Source organism: Serpula lacrymans, assembly GCF_000218685.1.
Source record: "Serpula lacrymans var. lacrymans S7.9 unplaced genomic scaffold SERLAscaffold_7, whole genome shotgun sequence".
Classification (NCBI taxonomy): Eukaryota; Fungi; Basidiomycota; class Agaricomycetes; order Boletales; family Serpulaceae; genus Serpula; species Serpula lacrymans.
Genome location: NW_006763296.1, coordinates 1,131,766 through 1,154,216, shown reverse-complemented (window position 1 = coordinate 1,154,216; position 22,451 = coordinate 1,131,766). Strand labels below are relative to the sequence as shown.

At 47.3% G+C, this 22,451-nt stretch overlaps 9 protein-coding genes across 9 annotated transcripts in view; 5 read left to right on the top strand and 4 right to left on the bottom strand.

Annotated features, from left to right (window-relative positions):
• SERLADRAFT_369838 (uncharacterized protein) overlaps positions 1-1,033 on the bottom strand; it is a gene marked incomplete at both ends in the record, with an annotated part of 4,306 nt that extends 3,273 nt beyond the window's left edge. The window contains 4 exons of the mRNA XM_007318536.1: positions 221-288; positions 409-658; positions 717-775; positions 837-1,033. Coding sequence (XP_007318598.1) covers positions 221-288; positions 409-658; positions 717-775; positions 837-1,033 — 574 coding nt within the window. The remainder of the gene's footprint in view (positions 1-220; positions 289-408; positions 659-716; positions 776-836) is intronic.
• A 169-nt stretch (positions 1,034-1,202) lies between these two features.
• SERLADRAFT_468117 (uncharacterized protein) lies at positions 1,203-2,567 on the top strand (the record flags this gene model as incomplete). The annotated part of the gene is made up of 6 exons (XM_007318535.1): positions 1,203-1,351; positions 1,402-1,465; positions 1,522-1,571; positions 1,619-1,655; positions 1,716-1,893; positions 1,945-2,567. The coding sequence occupies 6 exons, from the start codon at positions 1,216-1,218 to the stop codon at positions 2,527-2,529; spliced, it is 1,050 nt and encodes a 349-aa protein (XP_007318597.1).
• A 54-nt stretch (positions 2,568-2,621) lies between these two features.
• Positions 2,622-3,789, top strand: SERLADRAFT_369834 (uncharacterized protein; the record flags this gene model as incomplete). The annotated part of the gene is made up of 5 exons (XM_007318534.1): positions 2,622-2,646; positions 2,699-2,981; positions 3,032-3,267; positions 3,318-3,413; positions 3,473-3,789. 5 exons carry the CDS (start codon positions 2,622-2,624, stop codon positions 3,787-3,789), a joined length of 957 nt encoding a protein of 318 aa, XP_007318596.1.
• A 312-nt stretch (positions 3,790-4,101) lies between these two features.
• On the bottom strand, positions 4,102-5,774 carry SERLADRAFT_468109 (uncharacterized protein; the record flags this gene model as incomplete). Its single annotated transcript, XM_007318533.1, has 2 exons — positions 4,102-5,104; positions 5,159-5,774. 2 exons carry the CDS (start codon positions 5,616-5,618, stop codon positions 4,233-4,235), a joined length of 1,332 nt encoding a protein of 443 aa, XP_007318595.1.
• A 1,878-nt stretch (positions 5,775-7,652) lies between these two features.
• On the top strand, positions 7,653-9,376 carry SERLADRAFT_468106 (uncharacterized protein; the record flags this gene model as incomplete). The annotated part of the gene is made up of 3 exons (XM_007318532.1): positions 7,653-8,032; positions 8,087-8,215; positions 8,266-9,376. 3 exons carry the CDS (start codon positions 7,692-7,694, stop codon positions 9,050-9,052), a joined length of 1,257 nt encoding a protein of 418 aa, XP_007318594.1.
• Positions 9,343-10,051, bottom strand: SERLADRAFT_390050 (uncharacterized protein; the record flags this gene model as incomplete). Its single annotated transcript, XM_007318531.1, has 5 exons — positions 9,343-9,447; positions 9,501-9,599; positions 9,650-9,750; positions 9,812-9,970; positions 10,028-10,051. The coding sequence occupies 4 exons, from the start codon at positions 9,927-9,929 to the stop codon at positions 9,394-9,396; spliced, it is 372 nt and encodes a 123-aa protein (XP_007318593.1).
• A 99-nt stretch (positions 10,052-10,150) lies between these two features.
• Positions 10,151-12,966, top strand: SERLADRAFT_468101 (uncharacterized protein; the record flags this gene model as incomplete). Its single annotated transcript, XM_007318530.1, has 7 exons — positions 10,151-10,191; positions 10,254-10,319; positions 10,378-10,462; positions 10,514-10,661; positions 10,724-10,808; positions 10,862-12,023; positions 12,048-12,966. 6 exons carry the CDS (start codon positions 10,185-10,187, stop codon positions 11,422-11,424), a joined length of 954 nt encoding a protein of 317 aa, XP_007318592.1.
• Positions 12,967-15,599: 2,633 nt separating this feature from the next.
• Positions 15,600-16,462, top strand: SERLADRAFT_408494 (uncharacterized protein; the record flags this gene model as incomplete). Its single annotated transcript, XM_007318529.1, has 4 exons — positions 15,600-15,635; positions 15,781-15,908; positions 15,957-16,156; positions 16,272-16,462. The coding sequence occupies 4 exons, from the start codon at positions 15,600-15,602 to the stop codon at positions 16,460-16,462; spliced, it is 555 nt and encodes a 184-aa protein (XP_007318591.1).
• Positions 16,463-16,853: 391 nt separating this feature from the next.
• SERLADRAFT_415633 (uncharacterized protein) lies at positions 16,854-22,409 on the bottom strand (the record flags this gene model as incomplete). The annotated part of the gene is made up of 19 exons (XM_007318528.1): positions 16,854-17,254; positions 17,308-17,346; positions 17,433-17,515; positions 17,570-18,101; positions 18,164-18,661; positions 18,754-18,805; positions 18,871-19,033; positions 19,235-19,844; positions 19,898-20,654; positions 20,713-20,811; positions 20,866-20,923; positions 20,975-21,024; positions 21,075-21,197; positions 21,246-21,671; positions 21,732-21,760; positions 21,823-21,944; positions 21,997-22,139; positions 22,199-22,280; positions 22,335-22,409. 18 exons carry the CDS (start codon positions 22,251-22,253, stop codon positions 17,161-17,163), a joined length of 3,933 nt encoding a protein of 1,310 aa, XP_007318590.1.
• Between the last annotated feature and the right edge of the window lie 42 nt (positions 22,410-22,451).

Genomic DNA, 22,451 nt, shown 5'->3' with positions numbered 1-22,451 from the left:
AGACCTAAAACAATTCTATCGGGTGCGTCAACAAAAGGAATTCACTACTCGTGAGCTCGCCCACCTGTAGAATGGGCTTGTCGGAAATCACTCTCAGCTACCGAGTCAAACATGACATCTAATATAATGAGGACCCATCGAAAAAGCTGTATCGGGTGTATGCTGAGGCAACCATTGAAGGATGAATGGGATAGTAAGTCATAGGCACGAAAGCACTGACCTCCCGGAATCCTATGAACTTTGTGCTGTATAAAGAAGTAAATCATGGGTACTATTGACATAAAAAACCTGGAGGACTATGAGTGGGAGGTCTGATTTAAGTGGTTATAAAAGCCATACGCGGTGGCTATCACTCGGCTGCTCACTGAACTTAATATATGGAATATGCATGCACAGGACATAACTCACCGCCTCCTACGAGCCTGTGTGTGATTCAAAGGTGTACATGCGATACTACCAAGCATCCAAGGAAGGTTGCACAAGATGTACAAAATCATCAACACATCGTGCACGTCATGATTGTCGTTTGAAGTGATATAGGCCCACCCGCCACAAGCAAGTGTCCGCACGATGCCCGCAAAGAAAACGCAACCGGGCAGGATAGAGTTGGTCGAACGCGTGATGAAATATTGAAGAAACACCAGAGCAAACCGCGGTCCTGTTTGTCACGCAACTGCTTAGATACGGGAATGGGGTGTCACGAAAATCTCGCTCACCAGACGTTATCGCAATGAGGATCTGAAAAATATTCCGCTCAGGAAACCAGTCTCCGATACTGGTCAATAACTCGAATCATCAGCGCTTCTCGCGACACGGTTTGAAAAAGACGTTCGTACGTAGCAGACACGGACGGGAACCACTCTTCAGGGTATCCAGCAACGCCATTTTTGACAATGTTTTTGTAGTGAAGTACACAGCCAAGAAAAAGAGCTGAGAAGAATGCTCCAAGGGCAAGGTATGTATGAGCAGCAGCAATATAATGCGCATGGATGACAAGTGGTCCACCATGAATCTTATTTTTCCGAGAACCCATATTGTCGCTTTCAATGCGACGTATGTTCCTCCCTTGTGGTGGGGGTAAGGCAAAAGGATGGTTGAAAGCAACACAGCTCTATGCAGCGCGCCCATACTACTCGGAATCTTGTATGAGCGGCACGTGCCCATGCCATCATAAGATCTCGGGACGGGCCTTTTAGCGCCTTGGAGGCTTTGGTTATGTCGTCGATACCCATTACTGTCTTCACTGGATTCTTGGGAGCTGGAAAGACCTCCGTAATTCTTTCGCTCCTTCCCCAGCTACCAAAGAACTACAAGGTGGTTTTGCTGAAAAATGAGTTTGGTGACATCCAAGGTGGGTGGTATACGGAACATATAGTGTCGCTTACCCATGGTCCGTTACAGTGGACAGCCAGCTTGCAAAGCAATCCAGCTTAGCTGCAGTCAGCGAGATACTGAATGGATGCATGTCTGTATTCGTCTTCTGTCCAAGTGTCTGACAATCTGACCGTGTGATATGCGAAGGTGTTGTGTACTGGTTGGCCAAATGCAGACAGCTTTGCTGGAAATCAGAGGTGAGATCTCTCCTGATCCATTTTCTCACACATTTATTTTCATGTAGAACGCTTTCGTCCCGATCGTATCTTCATAGAATGCTCGTCAGTCTTATACCATGCTGCGTTTTTGATGCCATCCTAACATGCTGACTACTTTTACAGGGGATCTGCTTTTCCTGCCACGCTAGCTTTTCAGATACGGGAGTTGGAGCGCGAAACGAAGAATGATCTCAAGTTAGATGCCATTGTCACTGTCATAGATGCGGAAAACTTCACAGGCTACGAAGACACGTCTCCAACGGCAAGAATGCAAGCCAGTTATTCTGACATCATACTCATCGTGCGTACGCATCGTATGTGCATGAATATTTACTCACTTGACTTGTGACAGAACAAGTGGGAACACGTTTCTGAACGTGCATTGGACTTGGTTGTGGACCATCTAAACACACTAAATGATCTGACACCAAAGATACGGTGCAAAGGTCGGAATGGTGTGGATCCCAATGTCCTTTTTGGACTTGACACAAAATTATTTATGGATAACGAGCAATATGGAGAGCATTTTACTGGATTGGATCATCATCATGATGAGGTAGAGACCGTCACGTTGTATAGAGGCTCGGATAATCACCATACCCACTGCGCCGGCTGCGAGTGCGATGGAGATTCAAAAATATCCACATCAAGCGGAGAAGAATCCCACCAAGCGCCAGACAGCATACAAGAAGAAGTGCTCAGAGAGGCTCTGGAAACATTGTCGAAGGAGACGGTTTGGCGAGTGAAAGGATTTGTACGGTTGACAACCGGAATATATATCTTGAATTGGGCATTTGGAAGGTTTGACCTCACACAGACAAAGGCCGTGGATCATATAAGTGGAGCATCGATTAGATGGACTGTGATGGGGGAGCGGGGGGAGGTGAAGAGGGCTGTTCGAAAAATATGCCAAGTGCTGTTGGTAGAGATAAGATAACAGGCGATTACATAATAAAGCAATTTGACACCGATAAGATGGCTATCCAGAAAAAGTGAATCACATGTGAACATGGCTTGTCTGTTGTAACAATGTTCTCCTATGCCCTCTCTTCAGGTAAGAAAGCCATCCGTTAGGCTACCATCTTCATTCTAACCGTGTTCTCTAGCAAGCACATATTTTCATTTACCCGTCGATGACGACGACGAGCGTACCATGCCATGCTACTTGAAACACGTCCCGCTACCACCAGAGTCGCCACCTTCCCCTCAAAGAAAAAAGTATCATATATCACAGTCATACTCTGCTCCAGACCATAAACTATCAACCATGCAAGAAGTATTGTCCAACGACGATCTGTATCGTATTCTCGGCATTCCTAGGTCATCAACAATAGACAGAAACACTCTTCGGCGTGCTTATCTCTCTCGGAGCAAGGCGTGTCATCCAGAGTATGGCTTCCATTTCTCAAGGAAATACCGTTTCTAAAATACAGAAATAGCAAATTTCCGGGAAATCCAGAAGCTACCCATGCATTCCAAAAGGTTTCTGTGGCATATAATGTTCTCAGCAAGCCATCCTCAAAACGACTGTACGACTCTCGTTCTCCATCTTCTTCAACCTCTTTCTTCGCATCGCCATCTGATGGACACGCTGAAGAGACATTGAAGAGCGTCATACTCGGTGTATTCAACGATTTCCTTGACGGCGACCTTGAAATGATACGCACCTTGCTCAGTATGGCCCTTGCTTATGCTATAATGCTAGATCAGCTCACACTATCATAGGGGCCATCAACGACATTAACCCGTCCCTCAAGCTGGGTGACGAAGGAATAAACTCCGTCCTTGCGGCCATTCAGCGCATACGAGAACGAGCATTGAGTGAGAGGCTCCTGTTGATGGCTTTTTGTGTTTTGTTCTAACCGTGCTCCTTCTCGCAGCCTGTCGAACATGTATCATCGCACTTCATTCGGAGTTAATACGTGCTCTCGAGCTTCAACATGCCTTTCGCCAACTTTCCTACTTCGATCTTACTGGTCGCTCTCGTCTCACCATTCAGCTTACCCGTATCACCCTCAGTCTCCCTGTAACACTTGAAAAGGCCATTCGGGATCAATATGCAGATGATAGCCACTATACCACAAGTGACAAGGGTAATAGTGAGGTCCCCGAGACTGCATTACTGCCTCGGCGTGTAGTCCTTCTCATCAGAGGCATCGATGTTGTCCTTGATCGGATGGAGCGTATACTAGGGTAAAGATACGCACTATCAGACATCGACATTCTAGACTTTCACTTAGCTACTCGATCTTCTCTCCACATCTTTATTTTTGCATAGACTCTCATATTATTTAGACAACATTGCATCCAAAACTTTCACTTTTGTATATCACTTTGCATTACCCAGTAGTCGAGTTTATTCTCTTGGTTCTAATTATTAGATACTCATACAAACAAGAAGTACTACTGCTGAAGTATTGATTTACCACTTAACGGGCGCCTGGAACGAGACAAAGCAATATATGTGGAACAAACGAAGCATACAATAAAAGTCGCCATTTCAGGAGGGCGAATAAGAATCGTTGAAAGACAGCATACAATAGAGGAAATGTTCAAATAACGGGCACGGATTCACTAAACGCAATCAAGAACCAGTCATAAACTGAGGCATACCCCTCTCCCCCTTTAAAACAAGGCGAGTCAGCTGGCTAGGTAATCTAAATGAACCAGATTACTCACAACGTTCATCCACATCTGCATCCCATGACCACTTGTCATAGGAGGTTTCTCTTCTAGCATGTACGAATCCTGAGATGACTGACAACCATAAGTGCCGTTGGGCTGAGCTGCCGCAGCCGCCAACAAATGGCTATAGTCTTGGCTATTATTTCCATTGCCTGCGTCCCCGTTCGCTGATGCAGTCTCACTGGATACGCCAGACGCCTGTGGGCCACTCATAGAACCCATAGGGTTTTCTGGATAGAAAGGGTAAAACAGGCCCGCGGGTACCTCGGCTAATTTATCAGTGGTCATTCCATTCGTGGATGTTCCATTGACATTCTTAATAGGTGTGGTACTCGAAGATCCAGGTCCACGTTGTTGCGGACCGTAAGCGCTAGAATTTGCACCGTTTGGATAGGCAGCAGCCATGGTTGGTGTCCTCTGTTGCATGTGTTGTTGCACTTGTTGCGTGGCCAGCGAGGGCGATCCCAGCATTCCACCAGGTGAATCCGTATCCCAATCAAGTTCGGAAAGCAGAACCGGGTCTTTGGTTGGACCGACACTACGCAGGTTGACATTGAGCACTTTCTCGGCCAGTTTAGCGATAAGAGGGTGTCCGCCATTGACATCCTTGCGTTCCCAACGCCAACGGAAACGTGGAAGCATATCAAGGGCCATCCAAACGTCTTCGACCATGACTTGGCGAGACAGCCGTTCGCAATGCGACATGTGCCCGTAGAGTATTACCATTGCAGCAATGTGCAGGGGAATGGGAGAAACGAAAAAGGCGATGTCAGGGAACCGAATAAGCTGATTGTGAACGATAATAATGTTATGGGATGTGACGATAGCTGTATAAAGAAGATTTAACATGTCTGCAAAAGTGACATATACTGTTTACTCGCCATCAACAAGGGCTCGGACTCGGTGTCCGTAATCAAGTTCTTTGATGCTGAATAATGCGCGCAACAGGAGGATTCTTGATATCCCGATTTTCAAAAGAGTCAAGCCTTCATCTTCTGTGATATCTTGAACGAGTTTCTGACGTTTCTCCAGTGGCCACTCTTCTGTGCCACCAAAGTACCACTTGTAGTTGTCAGGAAGCTGCCGCCTGAACTCGATCATACTCTTAATGATACGTGTCGCATGTCGCATGATTGTATCTGTGCTCTGTCTGGTTGGAGCATACAATGAGTTGATAATATCAGCTTGAATCTCTGCGATGGGATGAGATAAAAGGAAATGCTCGGAGAAGTCACTGTATTGCCCCTTGATCCCACGAGATGGGCGTGGGGTATTGGAATCATAAGGAGCAATAGCAAGGGGTCGGCCGAGTAAGATAGAGGTTCCTCGATCATGCACCATCACGATTCCCCAGAGGCGGATACGTAATTGACATTCCTCTTCAGTGAAGGTGTGATTTTGAGAAGTAGGGTCATGATGAAGCCCCAACTCTATCGCAAGGCGAACAAGACTGCCAACGAGACGCCACAGTGTACGGCCTTGACGCTGGCAAACAAGTAATGAGGGAACATCCCCGGCTCTGAAAAGCATGAATGCCTTACCTCTGTGTAGAGATACCACTGCAGTAGTATAAGTGCCTGTAGACTAGAGATAGTGACACGAAGATCTGGTTTGACGGCAAGAGCTCTCTCGAAGAATTCATCTTGCTCGGGCCAATCGGCGGGGAGCAACTTCTTCGCAGCGATAGGACTATCGCTTGGTGCTTTTCTATCTTTATCAGTGGCAGTAGCGCGATGGTTTAACTCGCTCAAAGTGCCCAATGCCAAGATTAAATACATGCTGCAGATGAATCCCGGATCCTGATAGACATCCTCGCCTTCGTAGAGGGAGTTGAGCCTGCGCTCAAAGTCAGCACGAGCGAACACAGGACGATGGAAATTGAGTCGCTGGAAGTAGACATCGACGACGTGGTTCACCATTTTGCGATCCTTGGGTAACCACACCGACAAATTAGGCGCCGGGGTAGCTGGAGCGCCAACCGTGTTACCCCTGACTACAGGAATAGGAATCCATTTGGCCACATCACGGGGCACGGAGGACTCGGTGATGTCGCGATCTCGTCCAGAAGAAAGACCACTTGAGCCCACAGCTAGATCCTCTTTATCCACGGCACCCAACTGAGTGTCACTGACGATGAATGGAGAAACCCCAAAGTTCTTTGCAAGCGCCTAGGTAGAAAGTTTTCAGATTTAGCTACTGGATGGATTAGATTTTGTGATAAACAGACCTGAGCACTAGACATGTCAAGTGACTGCGGATCTTGGCCTTTTACTTCGTTGCTGGAATGGGGGGGAGGGGCATGTACCTGAACGGGATGAGCCATGTGATGAGGCGGAGGCGGGTACTGTGGATGCATATGAGGATTGTATGGACCCTGCATGGCGAGATGGGGTGGATAAGGGGAACCCGGAGGACCGTAGGGGATGGGGACGCCAGGATGAGGATAGCCCGGAGGAACCATATGAGGCGGGGGCGGATAGGGATACTTGGGAATCTGATGAGCGCTTGGGGGGCCGGGCTGTCTGCCCTGACCGCCGAACTGGTACGCAGTGGAGACATCTGCCACGCTGCCGGGGTCGACCTCGATGCCTTCCCTTGCGCATATTTCGTCGATGTTGGCAAGGTTGAAGCCTGCGATATGGCGCTTAAGGAGGGCGTCACACTGCAAGAGCCGGCGCTCGATGTGCTCTGTGTGGCCGCGGGGGGTGAGGGTCTGCCTATGCCTGTCTTCCTGCTGGCAGGGGACGCCTGCGGTTGCACAAGCAGTACATCTAGGATGTTTGGAGTCGCACTAAGGGACCAGTAGAGTAAGAAGACATGCAGGCGAACGGAAATTTGCGGTCGGTGTCTACCGACGGGACTTGCCTTAATTTTCTTGCTCCTGCATCGTGCGCAAGCCTCATGGGAGCGTCTGAGTCGTCTTGTTTCTGATGGTGAGGCCGCTTCGTCAGAGCCAGAGTCGTTTTTTCTGCGTTTTTTCGACGACGTTGAGGGCGCTTGCGGCGGTGCTTGCTGAGGCTGCTGCTGGAGCTGCTGGGGCTGTTGATTGGGGTCCATATGGAGGGCTGTGTGCAGAGACGACGGGGCAAGGTTGAGGTCTGCGTGGGGAGGGAGGATGTGGGTCATGTTTCCTCGCTGTCGTGCACGACGTCGAGCACTGGAATGCGTAGTCGTTCAATGTTCAGCACGAGCTCAGCGCGCCTCTGCTAATCACCCTGGCCATCGCTGCTTTGTGGGATCAGCCGAGATGTTCCCACGATACATGGGCCGATATGCCGTCCAATCACCGCCCGTTTCACCGCCCGGCTATTTTTTGCTGTCTGATTGGTAACGCACGGTAAATGTTTTACAGCCACTATTTTTATTTATTTATTTATTTATTGTATTACATTATGTCAGTTACGTGATTCCCACATGCTTCCTCTCCACCTACGCCAGTCTCACGTCCAAACCTCCAGTTCTCCAATGCCATCCTCTTCGCCCCTACAAGACATCCACCACCAGAACTCATCGTCCTACACGCTTGCCACCGTGCACATCGACGATGGCCCATCATCGCCCCATTCTGTGATCACCCCCCTTCTCACCGACGAAGCTTCCACTTACGGTGCCACCATCCCCCGCTGGGCTCGTCCACGACAGCCATCATCTCGCAGGCTCATTTTCATGGCCGCTCTCAAGATGGCTGCTGTCTTTGTCATTAGTACTGCTATTCTGGGTGGTACATTGTGGCTTGCACTGCCTACTCTCGACGAGTTCGTCTCCGTCTTATTGTATTCTTGTATCCTATCGTGCTGACTCGTTCTCAGAGATGACCGGCCTCTTCTTCGGATTCCCAAGTCATTTGCCCAACTTCAGGCACTTAACAGTCTGTTGAAGAAATACCGTGACATCTATCCATATCGTATCGTCATTTGTTATGTGGTAACTTATCTCTTGTGGGTGTCATTTATTGTCCCTCTTCTCCTTCAATCTCATCTCCGCTTAGTCTCCAGGCCTTTTCCCTCCCTGGGTCTATGTATCTATCAATCCTCGGTGGTGCTGTCTGGGGTGTGCCTCGGGCTTTGCCTCTCGCGTGTGCCTGTGTCGCTACTGGCGCCACCCTGTGCTATCTCATCAGCGCCGCTTTTGGTCCTGCCCTCCTTACTGTTCCCAAGTGGAAAGCCCGCCTTGACAGGTGGTCCGACAAGATACGATCTCAGAAAGACAACCTGATATCTTTCCTAATCGTCCTACGCATTGCCCCACTGCCTCCTCATTGGGTTGTTAACGTCATCTGTCCCCACGTTGGTATCGGAATTATTCCTTTCTGGATAAGCACGTTCTTCGGAATATTCGGTGTCAGTGTCATCCATACCACTATTGGTGGAGGTCTCGATGAAATGACTTCTGCAGCTGACTTTCATCTCATCTCGTGGCGGAACTTCTTCCTACTCTCCGCTGTTGTTGTCGGTGTCCTCATTCCGGTTGGTCTTCGCTACTACTTCAAGCCTCAAGTTGCTTCAGCCGTGGATGTAGAGCAAGGCCCGTCAGAAGAGGACGTAGAAGAAGAAGAAGAAGACCAGATACTGGCTGCGGGACCTAGCGCACCCCTGAACAAAGCTAAAACTCCACAGCTGGTGAATTTGTTGGACGAGGAGAGTGAAGATGATTACGAGGATGAAATTGATGAAGATGTAATATTAGAGGCCGGACCAGCAATAGTCATCAAGAACACGAACAGCGAAAACAGTCAGAACAGTAGAAATCAAGGCAATTCAACTGATCTCATCTAACGGTGTGTTTGAGGGACCTATTTATCTCATTCTTTGTATCCATATCCGTATTATTATGCTATCACGGGACACTTGCGTTATTCATCGTCATCTGCAGTGTTCTATTACTTAGACTTTTACTTCGCCGGCGACGTTATCAGGTTTTAGAGCTATACAATTGGTAGTTTTTAAATGGCGATTATCACTGTAATGGAATCGAACATCTCGCATTATTCCGTCACTGTAGTATTCCATCGAGTCACCAACTACGAGACTCATGTACGGCTTTTTGTGATGTCTGAATTCAGACAAAAAAGCACATATAAACATTTCATTTCAGTTCATAATGACAGGACTACAGTTTAAGCCGAGATAGTAACTTCGACTTCAACGCCAGGCTCCAAGCTGATGCTGGTCTGTAGCATGCAATTAGCATCATCACCACCACGTAATTTGAGATTTCACTTACAATCTGTTTGACAATCTCACTGGAAGAGTGCAAGTCAATCAGTCTCTTGTGGACTTTCAATTCGTAGCGATCCCACGTCTTGGAACCTTCACCACAAGGCTTGAAGAATATGGGTTAGGATGACGCATATAGAGTAGGATAAAGCTTACAGTTTTACGAGTGGTGATTTTTAGCACTTTCGTGGGGAGACGGACGGGACCCTTCACGCGAAGCTGCTTGTCCTTGGCACGATTAATGAGATCGGTAGAGACTTGTAATAATGGCAGCAATATGAGTGATTGCATATTGTATATTATCGGTTCAAGACTTACATTTCTCCAGATTCTTGACGTTGCTGCTGGTGAGTGTAATCCTGATTTTGTGGATTTTGGCGGCGGGGACAGCACCGGCCGCATCGTATTCTTTTTCACCCTTAGCGACGTAACTCATTCTGAATAGTGTAAGAGGATGGCGAACGAGTCAGAAGGTGACTAGAAGGATATAATATGAGCACTAGTCCGAATAACTGAAGAATAGCCAAAACTCACCTAAGGTTTCGAGTTGATGAGAGCTCAGAAAATTAGAGTTCGCCATGGGTATGTGCGCGGTGAAAGCCGAGTTTTTGCTTACGTAATGCGCTTACTTACCCACATTCCAGGGGTGCCAGTGCCGGGGTGTCACGGTGCCCTTTCTCGAAAAGCAATCATGCAAGGTATGTGCACCCAGTCTAAGTCGTCGGTCCAGCAGCATCTTATATTGCATTGATACCACCAGGTTTCAACAAATACTACCCCCCAGACTACGATGGGGAGAAACATAAGAGTCTCAACTCGTACAGAGGTTCGTACTTTGGTAGTTTGGGCTATTCGCATATTCTCATTCTCAATCCGTCATCCAGGCAAACATGCACTCGGTGACAGAGCCCGTAAGTTAGACCAGGGGATACTCATCACACGATTTGAAATGCCGTTCAATATCTGGTGGTAAGTTGCCTATGTAGACTTTACTGTTGCCTGCTTATCATTCCCGAACAGTGGTACATGCAATAACCATATTGGTATGGGTGTACGCTATAACGCTGAGAAGAAGAAAGTTGGATCGTACTACTCTACCCCAATATTCTCGTTTCGCTGCAAGTGTCATTTGTGTGATGGTTGGTTTGAGATCCAGACAGATCCAAAGGTAAACTGTGGTCTTTTCGAGTTTTGTTTCTACTGTTATCTGAATTGATGGATTCCCGACAGAACACCCGCTATGTTGTGGTATCTGGGGCTCGACAAAAAGACGAGGACTGGAACCCAGAAGAAAATGGCGGTTTTCCCGTTCACGGTAAATATTCCATGCATGGCAAGGAATAAGTTCATTTCTGAAATGTTCCTCAGATTCCTCTGCCTCTGCAATTGTTGCGGATCCGCTGGCTACCCTAGAGAAGACCACCGATGCTCAGAACTATGTAGCTAAAGTCCAAATCCCTCGACTGGAAACCCTACAGACTGCTTCCGACCATTACAACTCTGATCCATACTCATTATCCACAAAGGCACGGAAGCGTTTCCGGGAAGAAAAGAAGATCGAGATACGCAAGAAGGCCGCAGATGATCAAATCAAGGGTCGCTATGCACTCCCAGAGACATTCAAACTTCTGGAAGATGACGATGAAGCGAGGGAACAAGCCAAAGAGGAGTGGACAAAACGTAGACTTGAATTGGAGACGGAAATGCAACGAAATACGAAGAAACAGAAGTTGATTCCACCTATCTCTTCAATTACAAATTCAACTTCTCCTCGAACGTCCTCGGCATTCACATCTAATGATAAGTTACGCTCGTTGAAAGCTCGGATACTCGAAAACACTTCACGGAAAGCGAGTTCATTTACTGGTAACAAGCGAAAACCCCCAGACTGGATCCCTGATTCTCGATCCAAGAACGTCAAAGGGTCATAATTTGTACATACTCCAACTCAGTACCCATATTTTAAATGATATGATTATTATGATTGTTTATCTCTACGCTGTAGACTTCTGTTCTGAGTGGCAAGAAGGTCGATAGCGGGCAGCACAACATTTACGAATACAGAGCACTGAGACATAAGCCAAGAATATAGAAATAGTGATGACACAGGGTAGACGATGGGGAAAAAAGTATAGATGAGATAGGAAAAAGAGATAAATCCAGCGTAGACTGAGGTAGATAAATAACCACAATACAAAATCAACCAAAAGATGCCCTATGAAGGGAAGATGGCCCATGGCTGCTCGAGTGTAGGCATCGGACTTTCCCACTTCCAGTTAACAGCTTGATAATAAGCAGATTCGCCACCATCGATCTCCTTTAATGGCCCCAGTCGCAATGGATCAGAAGTTTCTCCAGAGTCCTCTATTTTGACCTTGTCAGGTGCCATTGAGTGTGTAGACGGATCACCATCTCCGGATTCCGGACTAGGGTTAGTCGAAGAGGATGATACAAGATCTGGTGTGGGAGCTTTTGATCCGTCGTCCTCCTCCTCCGTAGTTCCCGAAAACGAAAAATCGATGAATTCAAAATATTCATCCGCAGGCGGCTGTTGAGGTGATGGCAGAGACTCTTTTGAATCACCGGCATCCCCTCCACCGAGCGATACGAGTGACGATGAACTAGTTCCCTCAGACATTGGATCTTGACCAACACCTTTCAAAATCATTTCCAGCGTTTCGGCGATGTCAGAGATAGACCCTTCACTGTCATTAGACGCAGTCATCTTGATGAGCTGCTCTAAAAAGTTGCAGGCATCTTCGTTAGACTTTATACTATCGATATCCTGTTGCTTTTTCAGTAGTGCTTCACTTGTTGGGCCCTCCCACTCAGTTTTCACTTTCTTTGGAGATGGAGCGCTGATGCCAGCACTACTAGAAGCCACAGTTTCTCCAGAAGCTGAAATCTCCTCGTCCCGTGGTCTCTTTAGGGCGTTAACGGGAGACGGAACCGGTTCTTGATATGCTTTGGAGACTTTGCGCTTCGCCTTCTGAGCCGGTTTGATCTTGGGTGACTTCGGTGTCTGAGGTGAGGTGGCAGGCTGGGGAGTGGCTACGCTTGCCGCAGGTGTGGAAACAGACGGTGCAGGAGGAGAAGTTGGTGTGGAGACGGTGATACCAAGCATTGAGGGACTAGCTGGGACAATGGTAGTCACATTTCTCTTTACAGGAACAGGAGGGTTCACTGAGGCTGATCGATTACCCATGAGAGAAGTAGATGGGTGTGAGGATAGAGCGGGTTGTGGGAGTACTTGTTGTACAGCTGGCGTAGGTACTGGAGAAACGTGTGGAGGAGGTTGGGGAGGGCCACTAACCAAAGGATGAGGAGGATTTGCATGCCCGGCCTGAATCGCGCGGCACGCTTTTTCAAAAGTCTCAGAAGCCGTTTGCATTTGCATTTGCATCCGGCGGAGCTGGGTAAGATCCATTATGTATCTAGGCGGGTTCATGCCAGAAAGATTCCTTTGTTGCGCCACCATAATGACCTAGGATACAGAAATAAAGGAAGTCAGAGATAATCCTTGATGAGCTAACAAAACAGGATTACCATTGCAATAAGCTGACGAACATATCCTTCCTGATTCAGCAGGACGAAATACATAGGTATTTTGTTATCGAAATCCGTCGTGGCCTTATACACTTGTTCCAAGAGATGATTAAACTCCATCCTCTGGTCATCTGGAACATTCTGCTGAACCATATTCTGATAGTCTGTGCGGACATGAGAATCTTCACAAAAAAAAAATTCTGCCACTTACTGCGTGTTGCATACTTCTGCTTCACACTAGACACAAACTGCATAGCTTGCTGTAATTGGGCCTGATTGGGACGCTGTAAGACATTGTTTCCCGGTGGTTGTGGTCGAACAACTTGCTTGCTGGACGAAGCTCCTTCATTTGTACCTGGGTGGGGAGGTCCGGACTGCAACACGTGGGAGCGTCCTACAGCAGGAGGTAGAGGGACGGATGAATGAGACTCTTGTTGATCTGAAAAGCGACCAGGCACACCGCTGGGCATCACATTCTGTTCTGGTGGGGCAGGCTGCTGTGCAACGCCTTTTGTAATCACATTGCGGAGACTATTTTGCTGTTGATAACGGAGCAACTGGGGCCGCATGTTTTCAACAACCTGGATAAATTGCTCTGGACAATTTTGCCGTCTCATGTCGGCTGCTGATACGTTTGCAAAACGCATGGCCATGTTGAGGAATTGTGGGCTATTAAAAGTGTTCCGGGGCGCATTTGGTTGTGCATCTGAAGGATTCGAGCCATTCGACTGCATGGTATTTCCCTGCGTACCGGGAAAGCCATTCTGTGGTATCTTCTTGGACGGGTCTAATCGGTTGAGGATTGTGCTGATATACGCCAAGTCAAACTGTTGCAGGTATTCCGTATATGCATGTGATAGATGAACGGCAAAGGCTGGACCCGCTTTATCAGGTTCATTTTCGCGGGCTGGAAACTGCACGAATCCTAAACGTCCACCGATGACAGGCCAAAGTTCTCTTTGAGCCACCTAACGATTGTATCCATGAGTTGATAATCAGAATCCTCAACAAAGATTACATACCTTTGAGAACCCGCCTTCTCTCATTACTTGGACATGGAGTTGGTGCAACTCAAAAGATCGACTATCCGACAGCACCACACGTAGATTCGGCTCAATCCCTCTATTTCGACAAAAGCTGGTGTACGCATTTTCAAATCTCGTTTTCTCCATAGGGGGAATTGTGATCGATGAGTTACCGCCGTCTAGCCGGTGTTGTCCCGGTTGCGGTTGCCCTCCCGGTCCTTGAAAAGGGAATTGATTGTTTATTCTGGGCGACATGGTGTTTACTTGTTGATTTCCAAGGAGCTGGTGTGGAGTGTGGCCAGAACGCGGAGGTGGAACGTTCTGCGTAGAAGCGGGCTGCGCAGACATTTGAGCATTGCTAGTGGTAATCAATGGCTGAGACGCATGCGAAGGCGGCGAAGGGCCTGAATTTGAACCCATGTTAAAGTTCTGAACCTGATTGGCCTGGTTCATCCAATTTGGCTGAGCGTGCCCGTTAGCCATGACTCCTGATTGCGGAGGTTGCAGCGAAGGCGATGTCATGGAATTCCTACAATGCTTTAAGCTTGCGCATACGAAGATATATATATCAAAATTACTTACATATTTCCAGAGTTCCCACCTGGCACCGCATTAACAGAAGTGTTGGGCATTGCTTGCGCAGTTAATTGTATAGCAGAATTAACCCTTCCCAATAACTCTTTCTTGTTCCTCACATCATGATACAACTGCTGCATCTTTTGCATCCAATTGGGGTCTTGCGTAGCCGGTCTAGTTGCGGCCAAACGCTGTAAAGACGCCTCTCCTTGAGAGATCTGATTCTGCAAGTACAATTTACGTTCCTGGAGGTCGTTGGGAGTTATCCTTTGGCCATTTTGCGTTGACTGCTGAGAGAGTTGGATAGGATTTGGCATGTTACCCTGAGAAATCAAAGGCTGAGAGGACGGATGAGGGGAACTGTGCACGCCATCGGAACTCGACTGCATAACGGGAGAAGAAAACATGTCGGGCTGGTTTGACTGATTTGGGCCAACTGAGCCATTTGCATTGGATTGATTATGTTGCTGTTGTTGAGCTAAGCGTGCTGTGAAATCCATGGGTGCATTTGGAGACTGCTGTTTCTGTTGGTTTTGTGCGAGGTTCATCAATTGAAGTTGTCGGGACATATTGCCTGGATTGGCTTGGAGTGCCTGTAACATGGCGCTCCGAGAGTTCATTGACTGTTGCATCGGTGCTGTATTGGGCATCATCCCAAAGTTGGGCTGCATTACAGACTGTGGAGCTTGATTGTTTTGTAGCTCGTGAAAAGTCGGTGGGGCATTCATGCGTTGGGGTCCGAGTCCAAACTGCTGCTGAGATTGTTGAACCATTGACTGTTGTCCTTGACTGCGAGCAAGGCTTTGATTACGCATGAAGTCTACCATCTGTCAGTGTAACGGTTAGCACGCATAACGATAGACACCAAAACAAGTCAATGGTTTGGCTTAAGAAGGCGAACATGATTGAGAAGCGCTCGAATCCAGCATTACTAATCGAAGCAACTACTGCTTCGAAAAATGCTGCACATGAGGGCAAGGAGAACACATGAAAAGGTAAGTCGCCCTCGGCAGCGAGAAAAAAAACAAGTGAGTGTAAACAAAGCACTCGCCTGTTGGTTAATTTGGGATGTGTTGATGTCATGACCCGTTTGAGAGCGATACTGATTTTGCATTTGCTGCCACATTCGCCCGTGGTCAGCATTGGTTAAACCAGGGACTATCTGGGATTCGACCTGAGGTTGCTGCTGAGGCTGCTGGTTGTGAAGATTTGGAGCGAGATTCTGAGGGAAAAGAGAGTACTGAGGAATACGATCGGCCATATCCAAGGTAATGTGCGTCCCCTACAGGGACGAATGAAAACTGGGGGCTTTACAGGGACCACGATGGGCGGGGAAGGCCAAGAGATGTCGAGAACGGGGACAACAGCGACCTGCACCCGAGGACGAACAGGGAGAACACTGTTGAGGATGGGGAGAGCGCCGTCGAGGATGTTGGTGGGTGGGAGCGAGGATTGGTCGGGGCTTTCGAAGCTGTGAAGCACAGACCACACGCCAGCCAAGCGGAGTTTGGCTTATGTAATTACACAAAGCTTATCCAGGCCTCCAGTTTATTACTTAAATCTTCATTTATCCCTAAAACTGAGGTTTTCACTCTTCTTTTGCACATAATTCGTTCGTTCATTCCCAACAGCTGACTCGAAACCTATATTTTATCACTACCGCGGCTTAATGCCGTTCAATCTTTCTGCATATATATTCCTGAAACCCATACTTCTTGTTCGATTAAATGTCGACAAAGCAATAGTCAATCGGCGTTTAGCGCGGTACAGCAGGACAATGTCAAAGCTTGACATTGTGTTTGGCCACAGTAGTGGCATTTAAACTTTTGCCATCAGTGCCCTACTTTGTGCGACACACTTGTGTGGCCATTTGACTTTCTTGACTCACTGAATACTGCTCTATATCGTACTGGCTGAAACATTGCAAATTTTATATCAATTAATGTGACCTTTGCTCCTCGACACGGCGTCAGTCGCACTGCCGCGTTGCTGACAGCTTCTCCGTCTCGTACGGGGTCAAAATACCGGGCCTTCAAAGACTTTGTGAATGTACAGCACAGATCATCGTTGACGACCGTCACTAGCATTCTGAAAATTTATCCAGAAGGATATTTGATCAATATTGAACAGGATTCAACTAAGCCCAGACCTAGTGGTGTCTAAGGTTGCATACGGTGCATATCAAGTATAAAGGAGCGTCTGACAGAGGTCGGTTGAGTGACCTAAAACAGGACTTTGTTGTCTTCAGTAGTAGATAGCAACAGGCACAGGTTGTATTCACTGGTCCAACAAAGTTAACTCGAATAGTTTTCCATAGCTAATACGACGACCTCTGGATTTGTCTTGCTTACGGAAGTTGTTCAAGATTGCTGTATTTCCTATGGTGTTAATCCTACCCACCAGGTCAACCAGTTCTCGACGCTTCAAAGGGAGGCGAATGTCCCTGATGATTGTGACTGCGAAGTGAGCCTGATGGTCAGTGGGAGGTGGAACATATGGTTTCACGCGTAGTAATTCGAGCTACTTGATGTATGTGGTTTCCTCGAAGCACAAGCGGGCTAGTTCAGAGGGGAAAAGATTACATTGTGCCCGTCTGCCTGCCGGTAGAATCATGCTGTATAATCGTTACTCAGTCATTCAGTTTAACGGTTCTGACCTATTACTTACATTGTTTCTGAATTTCCGCTTTCCTCTTGGCCATATCGACTACTGAACTGATGTAGAGAAAATCAAAGTGTTCAAGATGCTCTTTGTATATACGGGATAGTTGTGCTGCAAGCTCCGGATCGCACCTAGGTGGATCAACCGTATTGTCTGAGGCCCGCACATAGCCTAATCGTCCTCCAACAATATGCCATAAGTTATTTTGATTCACCTGAGAGGGCGGTCAAAGCCAGATTTTTCAAGTGGAGCAGAGGACTTGTTTTACCTTCGCAAACGTTCCCTCTTTCATCACATTTACATGGAGTTGATACAAATCAACCCATTGGGCGTCCGATAAAGCAACTCGCGACGTCATTTCGAGGCCCTTGGTACGACAAAAATTGGCGTAATGTATCTCAAACCTCGCCTTATCCAGAGGAGGAGGTAGGATCAGAGAGGAGACGAGCAAACCATCGTGCGGCCGAGGTTGCGCTGATATGTGGGTGATAGCATGGTTCAGTTTTACCATCAGTCCTTTTCTCCTAGTCACCTCGAATTGTACTTGCTGCATTTTTGGTTCGAAAACTTCAATTGCCATCCCGGATCGAGCAGCCAACAGCTGTTTTCCTGTAGTCTCCCACTGTACGATAGATTGTTGCAGTATTGCCCTCCTCTCAGTGAGTTCATCCAATGTAAAAACTTTTTTCCCGTCTGTTGCTACAGACTGCGGTTGCCCTGTAGGGTGAGGTAACAGCGGTGCAGGTCGTGGTTTTTGTTCCAGCCCCGACTGCGATGGCGGATGAGCTAGGGAGGAGCCACTGCAGATAAAGCGCTAAATATATGCTTGTATCGTGAACATGAAGAGAATATGATTCCTTACATTGAAGAACCAATGTTATCTGACTGATCACTGTCACTGTCAAATTGAGTCGAAGCCTGAGCTAAGGCCTGGTTCACTTTGGGAAGAAGGTCTTTTCTGCTCTTCACTTCAGCATATATCTGCTGCATCTTGGGTATCCAGATCGCACTTGGTATACCAGATCGCACAGCCATCAAATGCGCCACTGAGGTGTCTATCTGCGTGATAGCTTTTTGCAGGAGCATTTTGCGATTTCTGAGTTCCGCGATGGGAACATTTCTCTGGTCCACTCTTGCTTGCTCGACAATACGCGTGCCGTTCCCGAACGCTTTAGACTGCCCTGGCGTAGTGGCCCACGCGATATTATTGCTGTCTAGAACGGATGATAACCTGCCTCGCTGATTAGCCTGGTCTGGACGATGCAAAACAGCAAGAGCTTCTTGGCCGTAGAGTTTATGAGGATCAACCATACGCAAAAATACTCGTTGCTGCGAAGCACGAAAGCGACGGGAGACAGATCTATATAGCTCGCAATTATACCAAAGGGTTTTTTTTTCAACAAAAAAAACCAAAGCTGCGGCAAATATGAGAGTAGACTCCAGGTAACTAACCTTGAGGGTTGCCAAGTCCTCTGCCCGACGAGAGTGTTAAAGCAATCGAGGCCTGGCCACAAGAAAGCGGACAATCAGAAAAAGACCAATGATTTTGCGTTATACCGGTTTCCGCACCTTCCAACTTGCAATTGCCTGCAGGCAGGCATTGTGTCAAGTTTAGCACAGCCCCAGCCTTACTATTCAGAAGCGTGGAAGACCGGCCGGAAGTAAATGGACCCAATGTAGTAGTCCAAAGAGTCTCATTCGCGACGAGTTTTGCGAGCCCGAAATATATATACTGGTATGTAGATAATTACTATGACTATATGGACCAACCACGACACTAACACGTATACGCTGATGAGTAGAAATGTACACTAAGTCCGACCAGCGAGTATTACAAATAGATAGCATATGAACCAATAACTGGGCGATGGTCACTACGACCCTCCAAGCGTCGCATCCCTCGATCATCTAAAGTGTTATAACTAAGACATACGATGTCGCCTTTCTGGGGAAGGGGTGTCACTTCTGCTGGCGGCTCTTCCAACAAAACGATAGTTTGTGACGTTTCTCGACGAAAAGGAAAGAATCGCCAGCGAGCTACCGAGTCTTTAGGAGGCACCGGGGGCGGGGTATCTAGGGAAGCCTCATTTGTAACGAGCGGCGAAGGCTGGAATACCGATTCGAGATTCGGAGAATTGATGTCGGCTGATTGGCCCTCAAGGCGAGCATTGTAGCCGGCGTACTGTGTAGAGGGTCTGGGAGGAACCAAAGTCTGCTTTCTCTGGGGCAATCTTTCGGTAGAACGAGAATGGTGTAGAAATTTGGGTGATAATTGAGTGGATCCAGCATGAGGATAACCATGACCGGAATAAATGTCGATAATTGAAGTGTTGGCTATATTAGTGTCAATACTTGTTCTGTGAGATGGGGTAATTATGTCTTCTTGAAGCGTGGAATTGCTCGAGTCCCGCCGTATGCGAGAATGGGGGCGGAGTGCCGAGAAGAAATTGCCAACTCGAGTCTTAGGTCCACTATTTTCGGGTATACAGTCATCATCTCCGAGGCTTGGAACGACCGTTGATTTCCAAAGGATGCGATCACACCTTCAGGATATGTTTGAGTCGGATGGGCACCGATATGACATACTGTAGCTTACCAGCTAGGAACACGTTGCTTGTGCGAGGAATCATATACTCCTTTGTCCTCGTCTTCGTCTTCTTGGTCTGTAGTGGGAGGTATTGACCTTGTTGAAACACCTCGAGATACAGGGCGAGGCAGAGCCAGTAGTTCTTTTGCTGAAAGATCAAGTAGATTTGGCCTGTGAGTGGGCTCAGGTAACAAACTAGTAGGGATATTCTCAATTGATGGCACCGATGACGCCGGGTCTTTGTTGAAAAGGACAGCAGATTCTGCTAAGCCTTGTTTCATGCGTCGCCATTTTGTAGGAGTACTGGGCAGAGAGGGCGACAGTGCAGGCGAGAGAAGTGTTTTACATTTAGATTTTGCCTTATGCACTGCAGCCGAGAGTGACAACCTCTGCTTCCCATTTGCATGGTCAGAGTTGAGTGAGTCAAAATAATCATCATCTTCGACGTCCGTCGCCGCTTTGGAATTCACGGACGCCCATGCAGAGGAAGCCATTGATGCAGCTTCAGTGTCACCCTCTTCCTCAGCATCATCGTCGTCATTTTCGTGGTCCCTGCCTTCGGCTCCGCTGCCTGCATGATCCTTCTCGAATATAGAGCGCCTACTGTGACGCCTAGAGGCTTTCGTTCTGAACCTCCTTAGGGTTCGCAAGACATCGTACTTGAATGTGGGAGGAAAATTGATTGACGCTTCTCTAAAACCCGCGAACGTCGAATTTGTTTCCATTTGCTTGCGCAGTTGATCAAATGCTAGTGCTTGTTCGTATTCTGGATATTTTTTGAGTTTTTGAGACAAGGCCTTGTCAGATAAGATGGGTTTTCCTACCTTGCCGGGATATAAGCCAGTCTGCATGAAGACGTGTGATATCTAAACGAAAGTTCAGGTCACCACACAAGAACGTGTAGTCAAACCTGTCGGTTACGTCTAGAAATCATTCATTCATAACGGGGGATGGTGTGAAAGGAAATTAAATTTTACCTTCAGCCATGATTCGTGGATCATCAGGTTTGAGAAAGGGATCGACGGATAGTTCGGTCTATGGGCAGAGTTTCAGGTCTACAGTAACTTCTAAGTGCTTGATATCTACCTTAATTTTGGCAAGGTTAGCCAGTCGATGAAGAACTTTACCTTCATGAGCTACCAATACGTTAATCCAATATCATGTCTTGCATGACTGATGAACTTACCTGCGAGGTGGGCATTTACAAACAACAGCGTTGTTCCATCGATATTGAGACTGATGCCTACACCACCCTTGTTTCCTACTCGCCCACCGATTAGCCCGGTAGTAACCGCTGATTTTGAAGTACCTGACTACTTAGTCAGTATATATCAGATATTCTGCAAGTCGATTTCACCTTTGACCAGATTGCGTATATCCCGGTGGATGTATATCGCTAAATATAATCCCATCATCCTTTCCTTAACTAGTGGTACATATGGCCCCTTGTCGTGATCTTTTACGGTCACTCTACGATGTAGGTTTCCAACGGAAGCCCGTTTGGGGGACAATGGCACGTCTATGGGCTCGGTTTCATCAGATGACTGCGGATTCGCTTGAGTCCTATGACATAACCAGTGCTCGAGTATAGATGTCCAGCCAGTAGGGTGATTGATAACAACGTCCTCTGCAAGGTCATCAGAACTTTTCCAGCCACGATTGCCTTCATATTGGTCTTTGAGCTTGTGTAAGAGTGGTTTCTCGACATCCTTGTCTTCAAGCTTTTCTTTCTCTTTTTCCTTATCGATTAACTTGAACCCAGCGCCCAAACCCATAGGAATTCCTATTTTTGAAAATTTATCCATCTTGTATATTACATAGGTAGGTAACCACGACGGCTTACCAGATGAACTGGGGCATTCTTGTCCAGCACTTATAGTTTGGTTGATGAAAAAGTCAGGTCAAAGCCATGCCTAAGATAGCTATGAACTTACACGACTACAAGATGATAGGGATGATTTGCATCAATGGACATGTCCGGGATATCGAGGCTATCTGGCGATATGGGAACCAGCTTGTGAGGAGAAACGGCACCCAAAAGTTCTTCGAGATCTCCCTGACAATATATATGAAAGATTCGTAGACACAGAGAAAGTGTTACAGCGTACCTTTGGTAGCGAATCGTGCATATTCCATGTTATTATCCTAACCTTGAGACACTTTGGGGGCTTGGGGGGTTGCGGTTCATCCTGCGGGACGTTTGGGGAAGCGGGAAATAATGCTTGTAGTCGAGCCAAAACGGTTTGCTGACCTAGTTCCCATAATTCTGTTAAAAAAACACAAGGTACAGCTATACAAATTACAACACACCTTGCCCCTGACGCGTATGTCGAGGTGGAACTGGACCCGGCGTTGAGGAAGCCATTATAATTCCTACTATATGGTAAACAGACTACAGGACTTTTCAGCACAGAACAGTAATAAGAAGCATTTCTATCTAGCTCACACCTACAAATGTCAGCCGTTTGCTTATTCTACTCAGCAATGATTTATGGCTGTCATAGTCATAGTATAGTGTCGCGTTCGATTTTCACCATGCGGAACAGGTTTAGGGTGGCAGTGC